Consider the following 14,522-nt stretch of genomic DNA (forward strand, 5'->3'; position numbering starts at 1 on the left):
CTTCCAAATTTTCACCTGTAAAAAACGAATTTACATGATAGAAGAATGGATTGTGTGTATATATATATATTTCAATCATATTTATCATATATATATATATATATTCACACACACTTATTCAATATCTTTCTATGTATAAATATTTTCATATATACTGTGTTTCATAATAGAGACATTGTTATATCGTCGAAGTAAGTAAAAAAACTTCACGAAAACATACATTCTACTGTGTAAAAATATTAGGAAGTAATATCAGAATTATTGAACTATCTTTTAATAATTTTACAATTTTATTCTCTAAATCTTCTCATATACTTGATTGTCGTCTCATTTCCTTGTATTATTTCCATAATGTGTGTAGTATGTTTACCTGATATCCTATGCCTCCTCTCCATTAGTCTTGTCCATTAGTCCTTGTTCCTCTGCAGTGTCCTTCACTTTATGTGAGTTAGGAAATGTACGAATCCGATTTTAAGTTTTTATTTTAACTATATCCATCTCTTTTTTTTTTCTGTCTGGAAATGTATTTAATTTATATGATTTTACACTTTGAATTTATTTGGTGAATATGTTCGATTGTACTACGTTTTGTCGTGTTACATGATGGAATGAACATGTACTATAAATAAATACAAATCTATCATTTAGCTAAAATTGAATTTGACAAAAGTATATGGCAAAATTTTTATCTGTTTATCTCATATCTATTAATCCAATTATATATTTAACATGTATCTCTCTTTTATATATCTATCTATCTGTCTATCTATCTATCTATCTCTATCTATCTGTCATATCGATCTATCATCTATCCATCTATAAATTTAATCTTTAATCTTATTATCTATCTATCCATCTATATATTTATCAACCATCTTTCTCCCTTTCTTTTTAAACATGCAATCCTATGTAAAATCCAATAAATAATTCGTATATGTGTGTATATATATTTATAAGCGTATATACCTCATATATACATCATATATATCTTCACCTTGTGAAATACAATATTCTCTAATGGAAATATCAGTTCTGGAGAAAAGTCCTCTAAAAATCCCAGGTCAAATGTCCTTTATCTGTTGCCATACAATGAAAATTCGCACTTAACCCTTTGCTACCCGGTACAAGTCTTGGTTCTATAATATAAGTATCCCCCCCACCCCTTAAAGTCGCCTCATTGCTAAATACAGAAGCAATTGGGTAAACACCTGAATCCTAATAAGGAGGAGATGTGCCCCAGCCTGGGCTCACTGCTGCCTCTATGTGTAATGTATGGGGGGTGGTCGTGCTATGCCCCTCTAATGACTCCCCCCTGTGACTCACACTGAGGACTGACAGCTCACAGGACTAGAAGGACACGGTCCCTTTAAAATCTGGATGCAAGTCTAATGATTTATCAAACTCTTATTATCAAGAAAATGTCAGGCGAAGGGCACCTTGCTCTGTACTGACGCACCAGGAAGGTTTACAAGCTGAGCTCCTCTCACAGGACTCCACAGTCTACCTAAGGCTCTGCTGCAAGTGGCTCCAAGGCTCCTGAGGAGATGGTAAGTACATGCACTCCTGTCCCTGCACCATCTACTGGGCAGGAGGCTTTATATGTACAGCTTCATGTTACTATTATATACACAGGTTTATCACCAGGTGTAGACCAGGGGTCCTGCTAGACTATGGGTGCTCTATATAGTGCTGCTAGACTATGGGTGCTCTATATAGTGCTGCTAGACTATGCTCTCCATAATCATGATCCAAGGGTGCTCTGCATAGTGGTGAGCCAGTCATGGTATCCAGAATGCAGAGTTTGTGTGCTCTCTTTGGTGCTGACCCAGGGGTGCTGTCTGTAGTGCTGCTAGACAATGATGCTCTCCATAGGGATAAAGTGGTACTCTACATAATACTAATAGATCAGGGTGCTCTCCATGGTGCTGATCCAGGAGTGCTGAAGATAGTGCTGACCCAGGGGTGCTGTCTATAGTGCTGATAGACAAGGCTACTCTCCATAGGGATAAAGTGGTACTCTACATAATACTAATAGATCAGGGTGCTCTCCATGGTGCTGATCTAGGAGTGCTGGACATAGTGCTGACTCAGGGGTGCTGTCTATAGTTCCGCCAAACACAGGTGCTCTCCATAGTGCTGATCTAGGGGTACTCAACATAGTGCTAATAGATCTGGGGTGCTCTCCATGGTGCTGATCCAGGAGTACTCGACATAGCGATGCCAGACAGTGGGTGCTCTCTATATGGGACTTCTAGATAAGGATTGCTCTTCATAATGCAGAGTTAAGGGTGCTCACCACTGTGCTGATGCAGAACAACTCTTCACAATGCAGGGGTGAAGCAGGGGTGCCGTACATTATGCTGATGCTGGAGTGCTGTTAATTGTGCTGAACCAGGGGTAATGTCTCATGTGCTGCCAAAACAATGGTGCTGTCCATGGTGCTAACAGATCAGAGGTTGCTGTCCATAGTCCTGACCCAGTGGTGCTGTCCATAGTCCTGAAGCAGGGGTGCTGCTGGAGTACTGACCATAGTATTGAACCAGTAGTGCTGGCTATAGAGCATAGCCTGCTGGAGTCCTATGTTGCTGACCCAGGAGTGCTCTCCATCGGGGCTTAACCTGGGAGACTTTTGCATTGTATTAAACTAGGAGGAACTCTCCATGGGGTTAAAACAGAGATGCTATCCATACAACTTTACCTGGGAGAACCTTTCCATTTTATTAAACTGGGGGAACTGTTCATATGGATAAAACTATTCATTCCTAGGGTGACTTCTCCCTAGTGCTGAACCTGTGGGAGCCTTTTCATTGTGCTGACCTTTGCACTGGAACAGGACGAGCTGTCCCTGAACCTGAGCTGAAGGTCACAAAGCAGAACTATTCAGGAGATGACCATTGAACTATTATACTTACCTCTATAGGACATGTCCATATTGCTGTCCATAGTTCTGCATCACCTATAGATGTACCTCAGGTCAATGTCCAAACTGATGAGTCCTCCAGGTGCTGCTCATGGTGCTGGGTCCACCAGTAGATATCCTTAGTGTTAAAAAGCACCTACCTGCACAGGATCTGCTCATGGCGCAGAATCTGGATTTATTCCAGAGCACTTACATAAAAGGGAATCTAGTCCTCATGCCCCAAGATCTGTCTATGTGATCGAACCTGAACACAGGATGATTTCTCTATAGACTGGACCACAAATCCGGGTTTTAGGTTGAAACAGAAATATCTATGTATCTCATATCTACCACCTACCTATTGATTTCATATCTCTTATCTATCTATAAAACCACTGATATCCCATCATCTTATATACATACATCTCGTATCTAATTTACATTAGTTAAATTAAGGCGCTTCTTGTACTTCTATACATTTTTTTTGTAAAAAAAATTTTTTTTATGAACTTCTTACATAGATACATAAATAACCAACCAACATATAGACACGATATAGATAGAAACGAGATTGGTAAATTATAGTTAGATAAAAAGATATTAGATAGATAGGAGATAGATAGATAGATAGATAGATATGAGATAGATATGAGATAGATAGATAGATAGATAGATATGAGATAGATAGATAGGAGATAGATAAATAGATAGATAGGAGATAGATAGATAGATATGAGATAGATATAGATAGATAGATAGATAGATAGGAGATAGATAGATAGATAGATAGATAGATTATATATACAATCTTTTTCTGATTCTATGTACACCCTTAATTCATTGTATCAAGTTCTGGAAAAATGTTTGCATCTTTATTTATTAGATATTATTATTTGTTGATTTAATGAAAAACATTGAATCTATAGGATATATTAGGGGTCATCATGGGGGGAGACATGGGAAGGATTTTGCAGCGTTTTACCCTAAGGAAGACTCTGCTGTCTATAGATGAGGAGCTGCTGAGTGACACAGAGGAAATGGGGCGTAAAATTAAAGAATCTTTGTACAACAATGAAAGGGGCAGGAGCCTATTCTAGCCGTGATATGAAACCCAACGAGGATGTGCACCCTTCACCCTGCAATCTGCACCTCCGGGGTAGATTATTTCATAGCAATATTTAACCATTTCGAAGCCGAGATGAAATGTAGTGATTCTTAGAGTTAGCGGGTTCCGCACAGTGGATACAATGTAACGTTCTGTATGTTATAGTGCTCATGTAGTCGGGTCATCCAGCATCTCCAGGGTAGATAATTTTTTTACCAATATTTAAGCATCTCCAAGCCAAGAGGAAATGCAGTGACTGTTAGAATAAGCGGGTTCGGTACCGTAGATACAATGTGACCATCTATATGTTAAAATGCGCATGCAGTCGGGTAATGACGATTCCATTCTATTCCATAGGAATACGTGAATCCAATGGATGTGGGACAGAAGACGGTGAACAGCCCAGAGGGGGCAGCCCCAGGACTAATCGGGGTCGCAGGAGTTACCCAGCACAGCCCCGACAATGATGTCCCTCTACAAGCCTCCTCCAAACTGGCCAGGTTGTCCCAGTCTACATCCAATGACAGCAAGGGCTTCGAGGAATCCAAAGCCAGTGCCCTGGAGAGGTCAAGAACTGGGGGGTCGTGTAAGATCAGCACCCCAAGTCATGGCAACTTTGTCCTGAGGAAGGACTCTGCAGATGGCTTCCCACTGAAGGCTGCAAATATGACCGACAGCAATGGACAGAGCAACTCTGTGCCCTGCAGAATTGTGCCCCTCCAGAGTGCAGAGGGGGGCAGCACCCAGGGCTATGGAAAGACCAGCCTGGAGCAGAACAATGCCAAGGGAGGCTGGGTGCCTATGAACCAGAGCACCGTCATACTGGGCACAGATGGCAACACCTCGGTCCTGCCTGGCACCCTCAGCGGGGTAAGAGCCTCCGGATCTCATATGCAAATTGCACTAATTGTCTGGGGAAAGAGAGGATGGTTTCCTCTCTGCCACAAGAGCTTACAATCTGATTATTAGTGTCATGGTTGTGATGATTAAGCTTCTATATGTGTATGTTGTGTATATGTGTATATAGCTGATTGGTGGGGTTTTGGCGCAATGTTTCATTATTGTGCTGCAGTCAATTCACTGGTTTTGGTTTGTTGATTCTGGAATATTTTTTTTTTTGTGTTGGATCCAATGTTCAGAAACACATGTATATATTGTATATGTACCCTAAATATATATACATATGTAGCAATGGGAAAAATAAACAAAAGATCAAATTAATCTATTATAAATCTCACATATTTGTATGTATCAGTCTGTTTCATATACACACGACTGTATGTCTGCTTATCTATTCATCTTATTATTATCGTATCTTTTTTTTATTCTATCACCTCTCTATCTATCTCACATGTATCTATCTACAATAATATTAATCTATCTTCTATCCATCATTCTATCAATATTTCTATCTATTTCAGAATTTTCTATCCACGATATATACGTATATATTATATATCATCTATCTGCTATCTATCTATCTGCTATCTATCTATCTATCTATCTATCTATCTTCCATATTATCAATCTATTTGCTATCCATCCATTTATCTATTTCATAACTTTCTATGTATTATCTATCTATCTATCTATCTATCTATCTATCTATCTATCTATCTATCTATCTATCTATCTCATATCTATCTATCTATCTATCTTATATCTATCTATCTCCTATCTATCTATCTATCTATCTATCTATCTATCTATCTATCTATCTATCTATCTATCTATCTCCTATCTATCTATCTATCTATCTATCTATCTATCTATCTATCTCATATCTATCTATCTCATATCTATCTATCTATCTCATATCTATCTATCTATCTATCTATCTATCTATCTATCTATCTATCTATCTATCTATCTATCTAGTTCTATAATGTGACTGTCTTTCAATATGGGATAATCTTTCTGTACAATGCACCAATAATGAGGATAATGACATCGGTTCAGCAGTTGAGCAGTGTTCCGGTGCAGTGGGTCAGTGAGATGTGACTTGTGGTTCTCTTTTCATAGGACGATGATGGGGATGAGAATAAAGCCCGAGGGAACTGGTCTAGTAAACTGGATTTTATCCTCTCTATGGTGGGCTATGCTGTGGGCCTGGGCAATGTCTGGAGGTTTCCCTACCTGGCATTTAAAAATGGAGGAGGTAAATGTCTTATTCCAGAGAAATATTCTGTGCATGAATCCTGATACAAAGAAACAATAAAATCAGAGAAATCTTAGCTGCAGGATTATAGGAGTGTTCATATTGTATGTAGAGGCTGGATGCCGCATGCGACACTTCTCTATGTGCAGTGGGGGATGTCTGAGACAGTACTGCAGACAGGAGTGACAGGTGTAATAGGAGTGATAGGGATGTGACAAGAGTGACAGGTGTATGATAGGAGTGATAGGGATGTGACAAGAGTGACAGGTGTGATAGGAGTGATAGGGATGTGACAAGAGTGACAGGTGTAATAGGAGTGATAGGGATGTGACAAGAGTGACAGGTGTAATAGGAGTGATAGGGATGTGACAAGAGTGACAGGTGTATGATAGGAGTAATCGGTGTGTTATAGGAATGACAGGTGTCTGATAAGTGTGACAGAACTTACCAAAGCAACAGATGTGTGATAGGAGTGATAGGGATGTGACAAGAATGAAAGCTGTATGATAGGAGTGATAGGGGTGTGACTGCAGTGACAGGTGTATGACAAGAGGGACAATTATGTCATAGAAGTGACAGAAGTGACAGGCGTGTAACAAGTGTGTGGTAGAAATGATAGTTTTAATAGGAGTGACAGGTGTGTGATATGAGTGACAAGTGTGTGTCAGAGGTGTGATAAAAGAGACCAGAATGTGATAGGAGTGAAAGGAGTACGACAGACGTGTAACAGGAGTGTGATATTAGGGACAAGTATGTGACAAAAGAGACAAGGGTGTGATAGGAGTGACAGGTAGGTGATAGAAGTGATAGAAGTGTGTAATAAGAGTGACAGCTGTGTGACAGAGGGGTTGTAGGAGTGATAGAGGTGTGATAGGTGTGACAGGTATGTAACACAGATGTAATAGGAGTGACAGGTGTGTAACAGAGGTGTGATGGGTGTGGCAGGTGTGTAACACAGATGTAATAGGAGTGACAGGTGTGTAACAGAGGTGTGATGGGTGTGGCAGGTGTGTAACAATGGTGTAATAGGAGTGACAGGTGTGTAACAGAGGTGTGATAGGAGTGACAGGTGTGTAGCAGAGGTGTGATAGGAGTGACAGGTGTGCAGCAGAGGTGTGATAGGAGTGACAAGTGTGACAGGTGACATGGCGCAGTCATCATGCTCTACCAGTGCACATACATTGCAGAGCTCACAGCAGATGTCTGGCAGGGAAAAGGTTACACATGAAGGACGTGACAGTCACTGCAGGGGGCAACATGATACACTGAAACAAATACCCTGCAGTGTCTAATAGCTTGTTATAACAATATACATTTAACTGTACAGGGTACAATGTGACACAGTGAAACAAACACCCTGCAGTGTATTACATTATACACTTGTATGACAAGAAGTACAGATCAGTGTGGAATATATTATACAGATATATTATAAGATGCTGGAAGTGTAATATGTATTGCAGAGTATAATATACTATTATTACATGTCAGTAATATGAATATTAGATAGAACGGATAGAAGAATGATAGATAAATAGATAGAATCATAAGTCTTCTATGTGATGTGCTGATCAGATGTAATATTCCGGTTTCTTGCTGTATAACTTCCTTCTCTCCTCTCTCAGGGGCTTTCCTTATTCCCTATCTGACCATGTTGGCTTTGGCGGGGGTCCCCATCTTCTTACTGGAGGTGTCTCTTGGACAGTTCGCCAGCCAGGGCCCCATCTCAGTGTGGAAGGCCATCCCTGCGTTACAAGGTCGGTGACACACAAATCTCTGTGCTCTGATACATTATGGGTTTGTTACAAAGTTGCACATTGAAATGATCAGGATGTTGTGGCAAGAAGCAGCCAATCCGAGCGCTGTTATGTGTAAGAGCTGAGCTGTGATTGGCTGTTATAGGCTTTACGCTTGTGTTCTATGCAATTTGAACAATGTCTAAATGATAAAATGTATCTGTTTACCAATTATTACCTCCTTTTTAGCTATTTTCGGCGTGTGTGGGTCACAAAATCACAAAGTAAGAGGGTCCACTGCCCACCATAACTTATCCCATAATAACTTATTAATTGAGAGAAAAAGCGATGGGGAACCTCATGATGAGCTATTGGAGAGCAATAGGTTTGTGCTTACTCATGATTTGCATATGCTAATTCATATTTACTTATCAGCTGCTATTGTCCCATGTTCTAGATCCTAACATTTGTTTAACCAGTGATACTGTACATGTTCCCCATATTGTATAATCTATAAGATCTCAATGTTTTATGATAACACTGGTGGAACTCATTGGTAATATTATGTATTTGAGAAGAGGTACTAGGCTTGGAAATTTAGGAGGAACCCTGTTCTAGGTGACACAAGGTCTCTGTTCTAGACTATATATCCATCCCTGCTGAGAAGGAAGGAGGCACTAAAGCAGCATTAAATATATGTTCACCCTATCACATATGGAGACAGTTCTTGCTTGTTCCTTCCTGTTCTCTCTCTTTTCTTTTTGAATTATGTTTTTGGAAATATCACCAAATGGAGTCATATGTATCCGTGTATGGAATAGAGAATGAAGCTTTACTGAGCTTGGAATCTCTGCTCCAATGCATCTACCCGGACACATAGGGGGCATTTGTTAATTAGGGCGCGGGTTGGCGCAGAAAACGTGCTATAATTTTACGTGGGGTGTAAGTTTGTGGTGCAAAGGGGTAACAAATTGGTGCATGAACAATAAGGTTTAGAACCTTCTCCCCATTCATGAAGGTGAAATAGAACGCCATAGATTAGTTTTTTTACAAGTCTAATTGTGCTGCAAAAATTGTGCCAAAAAATTAGATGCGCTTGAAAACAATCATATTCACAAGTGGCACCAACGTTTAGCGCCCCAAAAAAAGGAGAAATTTGTGAGTGTTGGAAAACCACCGACATTGTGATGCCAATACTTTATAAATAAGGCCACCCATAGTGTTCTAGATCACAATCTTTGTCATCTCTGTTTTTGCTACAGAACTTATATCTTTGGATAAACTGTATGTTCCAGATTGATTATGTTCTAGATCAGTGATGACGAACCTTTTAGAGGCCGAGTGCCCAAACTGCAACCCGAAACCTTGCTCATTTATCGCGAGGTGCCAACCAAAAATTAAAGCAGTAACTTATTGCTCCCTGTTCATCAACTTTCAATCATACTGGCCTCCTGAGGACAGCAACACAGTAGAAAGATGGAAAATTTGCATCATTTTAGCTTCTTTCTAGTTTCCCTCTGTACACAGAGAATCGTGGGGCCGGCAGGAAGTCCTCCAAAAATAATTCGACCCTGTCTATTCATTCTCCCTCTTCCTACAGTCCCAAGTAGCAAAGTCAGTATCAAAATATGTCTAAAAGCAGCATCTTTTAAGTTGCTTGGAACTGCAGGAAGATTCTTTGAGTCCTGTCTGGTATGCTGGGGCGATGGTCTGGGTGCCTAAAAAAAGGGCTCTGAGTGCCGCCTCTGGCACCCGTGCCATAGGTTCACCACCACTGTTCTAGATTATCAAATGTGGCGCCATCATGAGTTGAGAGCAGGATAGGACCATGGCCAAGATATAAGACATATTGGAGGGGGACTGGGACTGACATATCATGGCTGTAGCTTCTGTTTAGACACTACTATGTGGTTGGAAGTATTTCATGGATACTACTATATGGCTGGCACATTTGTATGGATATTTCTGTATGGCACAATACTGTAATGTAGGGATAATCTGCTGCAACCATTCGCAACAATGAATTGATTGGTTTCAGTCCAAAGTTCTGGACATTTAGGAGAGGACAAACGACCATCTATTGGTTATTATGGAACAAAGCACTGGAGGTATTCACTGTCTAGAGTGATTAAGGTTGGGATGACATTTGGTTTTACCACATCTGGATACCCAGAGACAAAAAATTATGTTTTGTTAGTTTTCTCCTAAAGAAACTGTATGCACAGTGCTGTAAACAACTGTAACATGTGCAATCTAGAACCAAGACATTGTATCATCTAGAACAGTCCATGTCTTTAAAATATAACCAATACTATAATAACACATTTGAGCTGCAGATTAGTTTTACCATGACTAAGGCTCCTAATGCTCAATTATTGAACTATTACTAAAACACCACCGCCTTATGCTAATATATCGTGTTCTAGATTTACCCCAGTACCACAGGACATACCATATCACTAGGGAGTTTGTGCACAATACTCAATCTTTTTTGTTTATGTGCAGCTAAATGTGTTATTATAAAATCGGTTTTACTTTAAAAACATGGACTATTCTTGATGATACAACATCTGGGTTCTAGATTGCTCATGTGGTACTGTATGTCTGCTTTGTAGGAACTGTGCATAGAGGTTCATTAGGAGAAAATTAACTACATGGACCATCATGTTCTGGCTGTGGTTTTCAGATCTGGTACAATCAAACGTCAACCCAACTTAATTTTTCTAGTCATTGAATAGGATTTGATTTGCTTTTATACATGGGTTTTGTATACGGGTCCGGAGCGTTTCTTAGAACAGTTGAGTTGGACATAATTTGTGGTCTACTGCTCTTTTTCCTTGGATAAATCTTCATCCCTTCTCTCTTTGTTCTAGGTTATACAAAACCTAGAACAATGTTAATGTGAGATACTCTATAATAAATGTGTATCTGTTTGCATTGATAAGCGGCTCAACAACTGCGGTTCTAGATCACTTTTCAATTTGGGTTTGAGATCAATTCTTAATGTGTGTACATGTTATCTCATGTGTGTGTTGTACAATATACGGCAGGTTAAATGACCCATCGCCCATTATACTGTTAGGATATAATGCCAAGGGTCACATCAACAGCAGCTGTTATAGGGCTGGGGTCCAGGGGACAGGGTCTAGCTCTTCTTGATTTGGGGTCCTGTGACTTCTCTGTCTTTCGATGCTGGAAATGTTCATTGGAAGCTTCAATGAGCTGCACATAAAGCTGAAATCACCACGTGATGGATGTCTAGTGCAGAGTCACTGTTCTCTTGGTGTTCCAGGTCAGTTGTACTACCAAGACACATGGGCTAAACTGTAGAGCAATGACTAATATCAATGCATTTCTTTTATTGCTAAGTTTCTAATTATACTGTTCTAGCTCACGCATCTGTAATACATGTGTTCTAGATCACTATACAGTCTACATGTTGTATATGTGTTCTATATCACTTGACATTAGATGTGTGATATGTGTGTTCTAGATCACTCACCATTATATTTATGTGTGATGTACGTGTTCTAGATCACTCACCATTATATTTATGTGTGATGTACGTGTTCTAGATCACTCAAGATTATACACGTTCTCATTGTACCTCTCTGTCATTATATGATATTATATATAGAGCCAGGGGCGTAACTAGGAGATGTAGGGCCCTATAGCAGACTTCTGAGTGGGCCCCCCCCTCAAATATATCCATATGTGTATACTCAAACAACATGTAAGTAACAATCACACAGAGTATATACACCACACATACATACATACAGCATATAAACACATACATACATACAGCATGTAAACACATACATACACTACCTTATACACCCATGCATCATATGCACAGATATACAGCATATACACAGTACATATATACACACATACATGCAGTACCATATACAGACATACAGCATATACACATCACATACACACACACACATACAGTAAATACACAGATACAAATAATACCATATACAGACATACAGCATATACACACCACACACACACACATACATCAAATACACGGATACATATAATACCATATACAGACATACAGCATATACACATCACATATACACACATACAGCAAATACACAGATACATATAATACCATATACAGACATACAGCATATACACGCCACATACACACATACATCAAATACACGGATACAAATAATACCATATGCAGACATACAGCATATACACATCACACACACACACATACAGTAAATACACGGATATATATAATACCATATACAGACATACAGCATATACACATCACATATACACACATACAGCAAATACACAGATATATATAATACCATATGCAGACATACAGCATATACACATCACACACACACACATACAGTAAATACACGGATATATATAATACCATATACAGACATACAGCATATACACATCACATATACACACATACAGCAAATACACAGATATATATAATACCATATGCAGACATACAGCATATACACATCACACACACACACATACAGTAAATACACGGATACATATAATACCATATACAGACATACAGCATATACACATCACATATACACACATACAGCAAATACACAGATACATATAATACCATATGCAGACATACAGCATATACACACCCAATACCCCAGATGCTGCCCCCCCCCGACACTGTGGGCCCCATGGCAGCCGCTATGGCTGCTAGCCCTGTAGTTATGCCTCTGTAAGAAGCAGTTATTTGGTCACTACATGACGGTATTATCTGAGCACAACTAGTTTTCGTAATGTGGTGGTTGTAGTGATAGTATATAGCAATTTTTAGGGTACTGTATGGGAATGTTATTTGGACACCGTTTCATGGTTGGGATAGGAGTGGGTGGGAGCACCACGCACAATGCGCCAGTGTGTAATATGAACCTTACCCTCTGGCACCACCTGGGTCTATCAGGAACTGTAGGCCACTCTATGTCCATCCTGGCTTATAATTGTGCTGTAGCCTGCACCTAGAACTGGAATGGTCTGCGCCGTCTACACAACCACACATGGCTCCATCCATGCCCCTCCACACCCACTTAGTGTGGAAGCGGTGTAAGTATCTAAGTTTCTCCCTCGAGATCATTGATTTCCACTCCACCCTCCCATTGCTCTCCGTTAATTCTGGAACCATGAGCTGCGGCTTGAGAAGCTCCAGGTCTCTGGATACTCTTCAGGTTCATGCGGTTTCTTAATGTATTGGTTATATATTTGGTTATATATATTTATTGGTTACATTACTCAGTGTTCCATTTCTTCTCCATTTATACTTGTGGTTCAGTGGAAATCTAGAACCTTAGAATTGTCTTGGTCTCCTTATCCATAGACATGTATTTTATGTAACCTCTATATATTGGTATTTGCTCTGCAATTACACTTTTTATAGTCTATATTCTAGATTTCTTCTAGATCTCAATGATATCTTTCTCTTACGGATCTGCTTGTTAGCTTTCCATCATTTACATGTTTCAGATGCCTCCTAATACTTTCTGCAATGTACGTGCTAGGTTCCTCTATATGCTATTCTTTGTGGATCTGGTTCTAAGAGCCCTTGAGGAACCATTGGTTTTGGTGGCTTCTCCAAAAGTTGGACAAATAAAACACGCTGATCTAGAACTTATTGGACTTCTCCATACTTCAGCTGACCTTGGTATCTGTCTAGTATGTCAACGATGAATTCTAGTTTTATATTCTGGTTGATGATACACAAAGTTCTAGATATCTATATAGGTAGATTGTAATCTTCTCCCATCTGTAGGTTCTAGATATCTCTACTTACATAGTTAAGGTTCCTCCGGTCTATTGTATGTTCTAGTACCCAAGTGTTCTGCTTAACCATGACCCAATATCCTTTGAGTTTTTATTCCAACTAGATCTTCACATATAATTGACATAGATCATAACTCATAATCATAATCATCTCAATGCCACAAAATGACATCATTCGGTTCTAGATGTTCTAGATTCATCACATTCTGACTCCTGCAAGGATATTGTGCGTAGATCTTCCATCTTGTCTCTGTTATGTAGGCTCTAGATATCACATGTACTGCTGGATATAATTCCTGCCATCACTGTATAACCAAGATTTAAGTTATTTCTACTATAAAGGATCCCAGATTCATACAGTGTTTTATTAGATTTTTATGACATCATTGTATGCAACAAATGTTCAAAGGGAAACTGTCAGCAAGTGTGACCATGCAGTACTGCAGCCACTGTTAGGTATTGTCCCTGGGGAGATGTGTAATCAATCCTTTGTGTATGTTCTTAGTAGCAGCAGGACTGTGAAAAATGGATTCATATTCCAGGATTGTAGCTTCTCCGAGTGCACTGGGGAGCATGTCGTCACACTTCTGTGCTCTTTGCAGCCAGTGTTAGATATTGCCCCTGCTGAGCTATGTAATCATACCTTTGTGCATGTTGTTAGTAGCAGCAGGACTGTGAAATATGGATTTATGTTCCAGGATTGTAGCGTCTCCAAGTGCACTGGGGGGCATGTTGCTACACTACTGTGCTCTCTGCAGCGAGTATTAGGTATTGTCCCTGCAGAACTGTGTAATCATACCCTTGCTCATGTTGTTA

General features: G+C 39.6%; 1 protein-coding gene across 2 annotated transcripts in view; it reads left to right on the forward strand.

Annotated features, from left to right (window-relative positions):
• The first annotated feature begins 1,193 nt into the window (after positions 1-1,193).
• Positions 1,194-14,522, forward strand: part of SLC6A5 (solute carrier family 6 member 5) — a 48,381-nt gene continuing 35,052 nt past the window's right edge. The window contains exons 1-4 of one of the 2 annotated variants that reach the window (XM_072118934.1): positions 1,194-1,547; positions 4,362-4,874; positions 6,027-6,162; positions 7,788-7,919. In XM_072118934.1, coding sequence (XP_071975035.1) covers positions 1,545-1,547; positions 4,362-4,874; positions 6,027-6,162; positions 7,788-7,919 — 784 coding nt within the window. In that variant the 5' untranslated portion in view covers positions 1,194-1,544. Of the gene's footprint in view, positions 1,548-3,951; positions 4,056-4,361; positions 4,875-6,026; positions 6,163-7,787; positions 7,920-14,522 lie in introns of those variants that run through there. The other variant, XM_072118933.1, reaches the window with a different exon arrangement.

The sequence above is a fragment of the Engystomops pustulosus genome, chromosome 7 (assembly GCF_040894005.1).
Source record: "Engystomops pustulosus chromosome 7, aEngPut4.maternal, whole genome shotgun sequence".
NCBI lineage: Eukaryota > Metazoa > Chordata > Amphibia > Anura > Leptodactylidae > Engystomops > Engystomops pustulosus.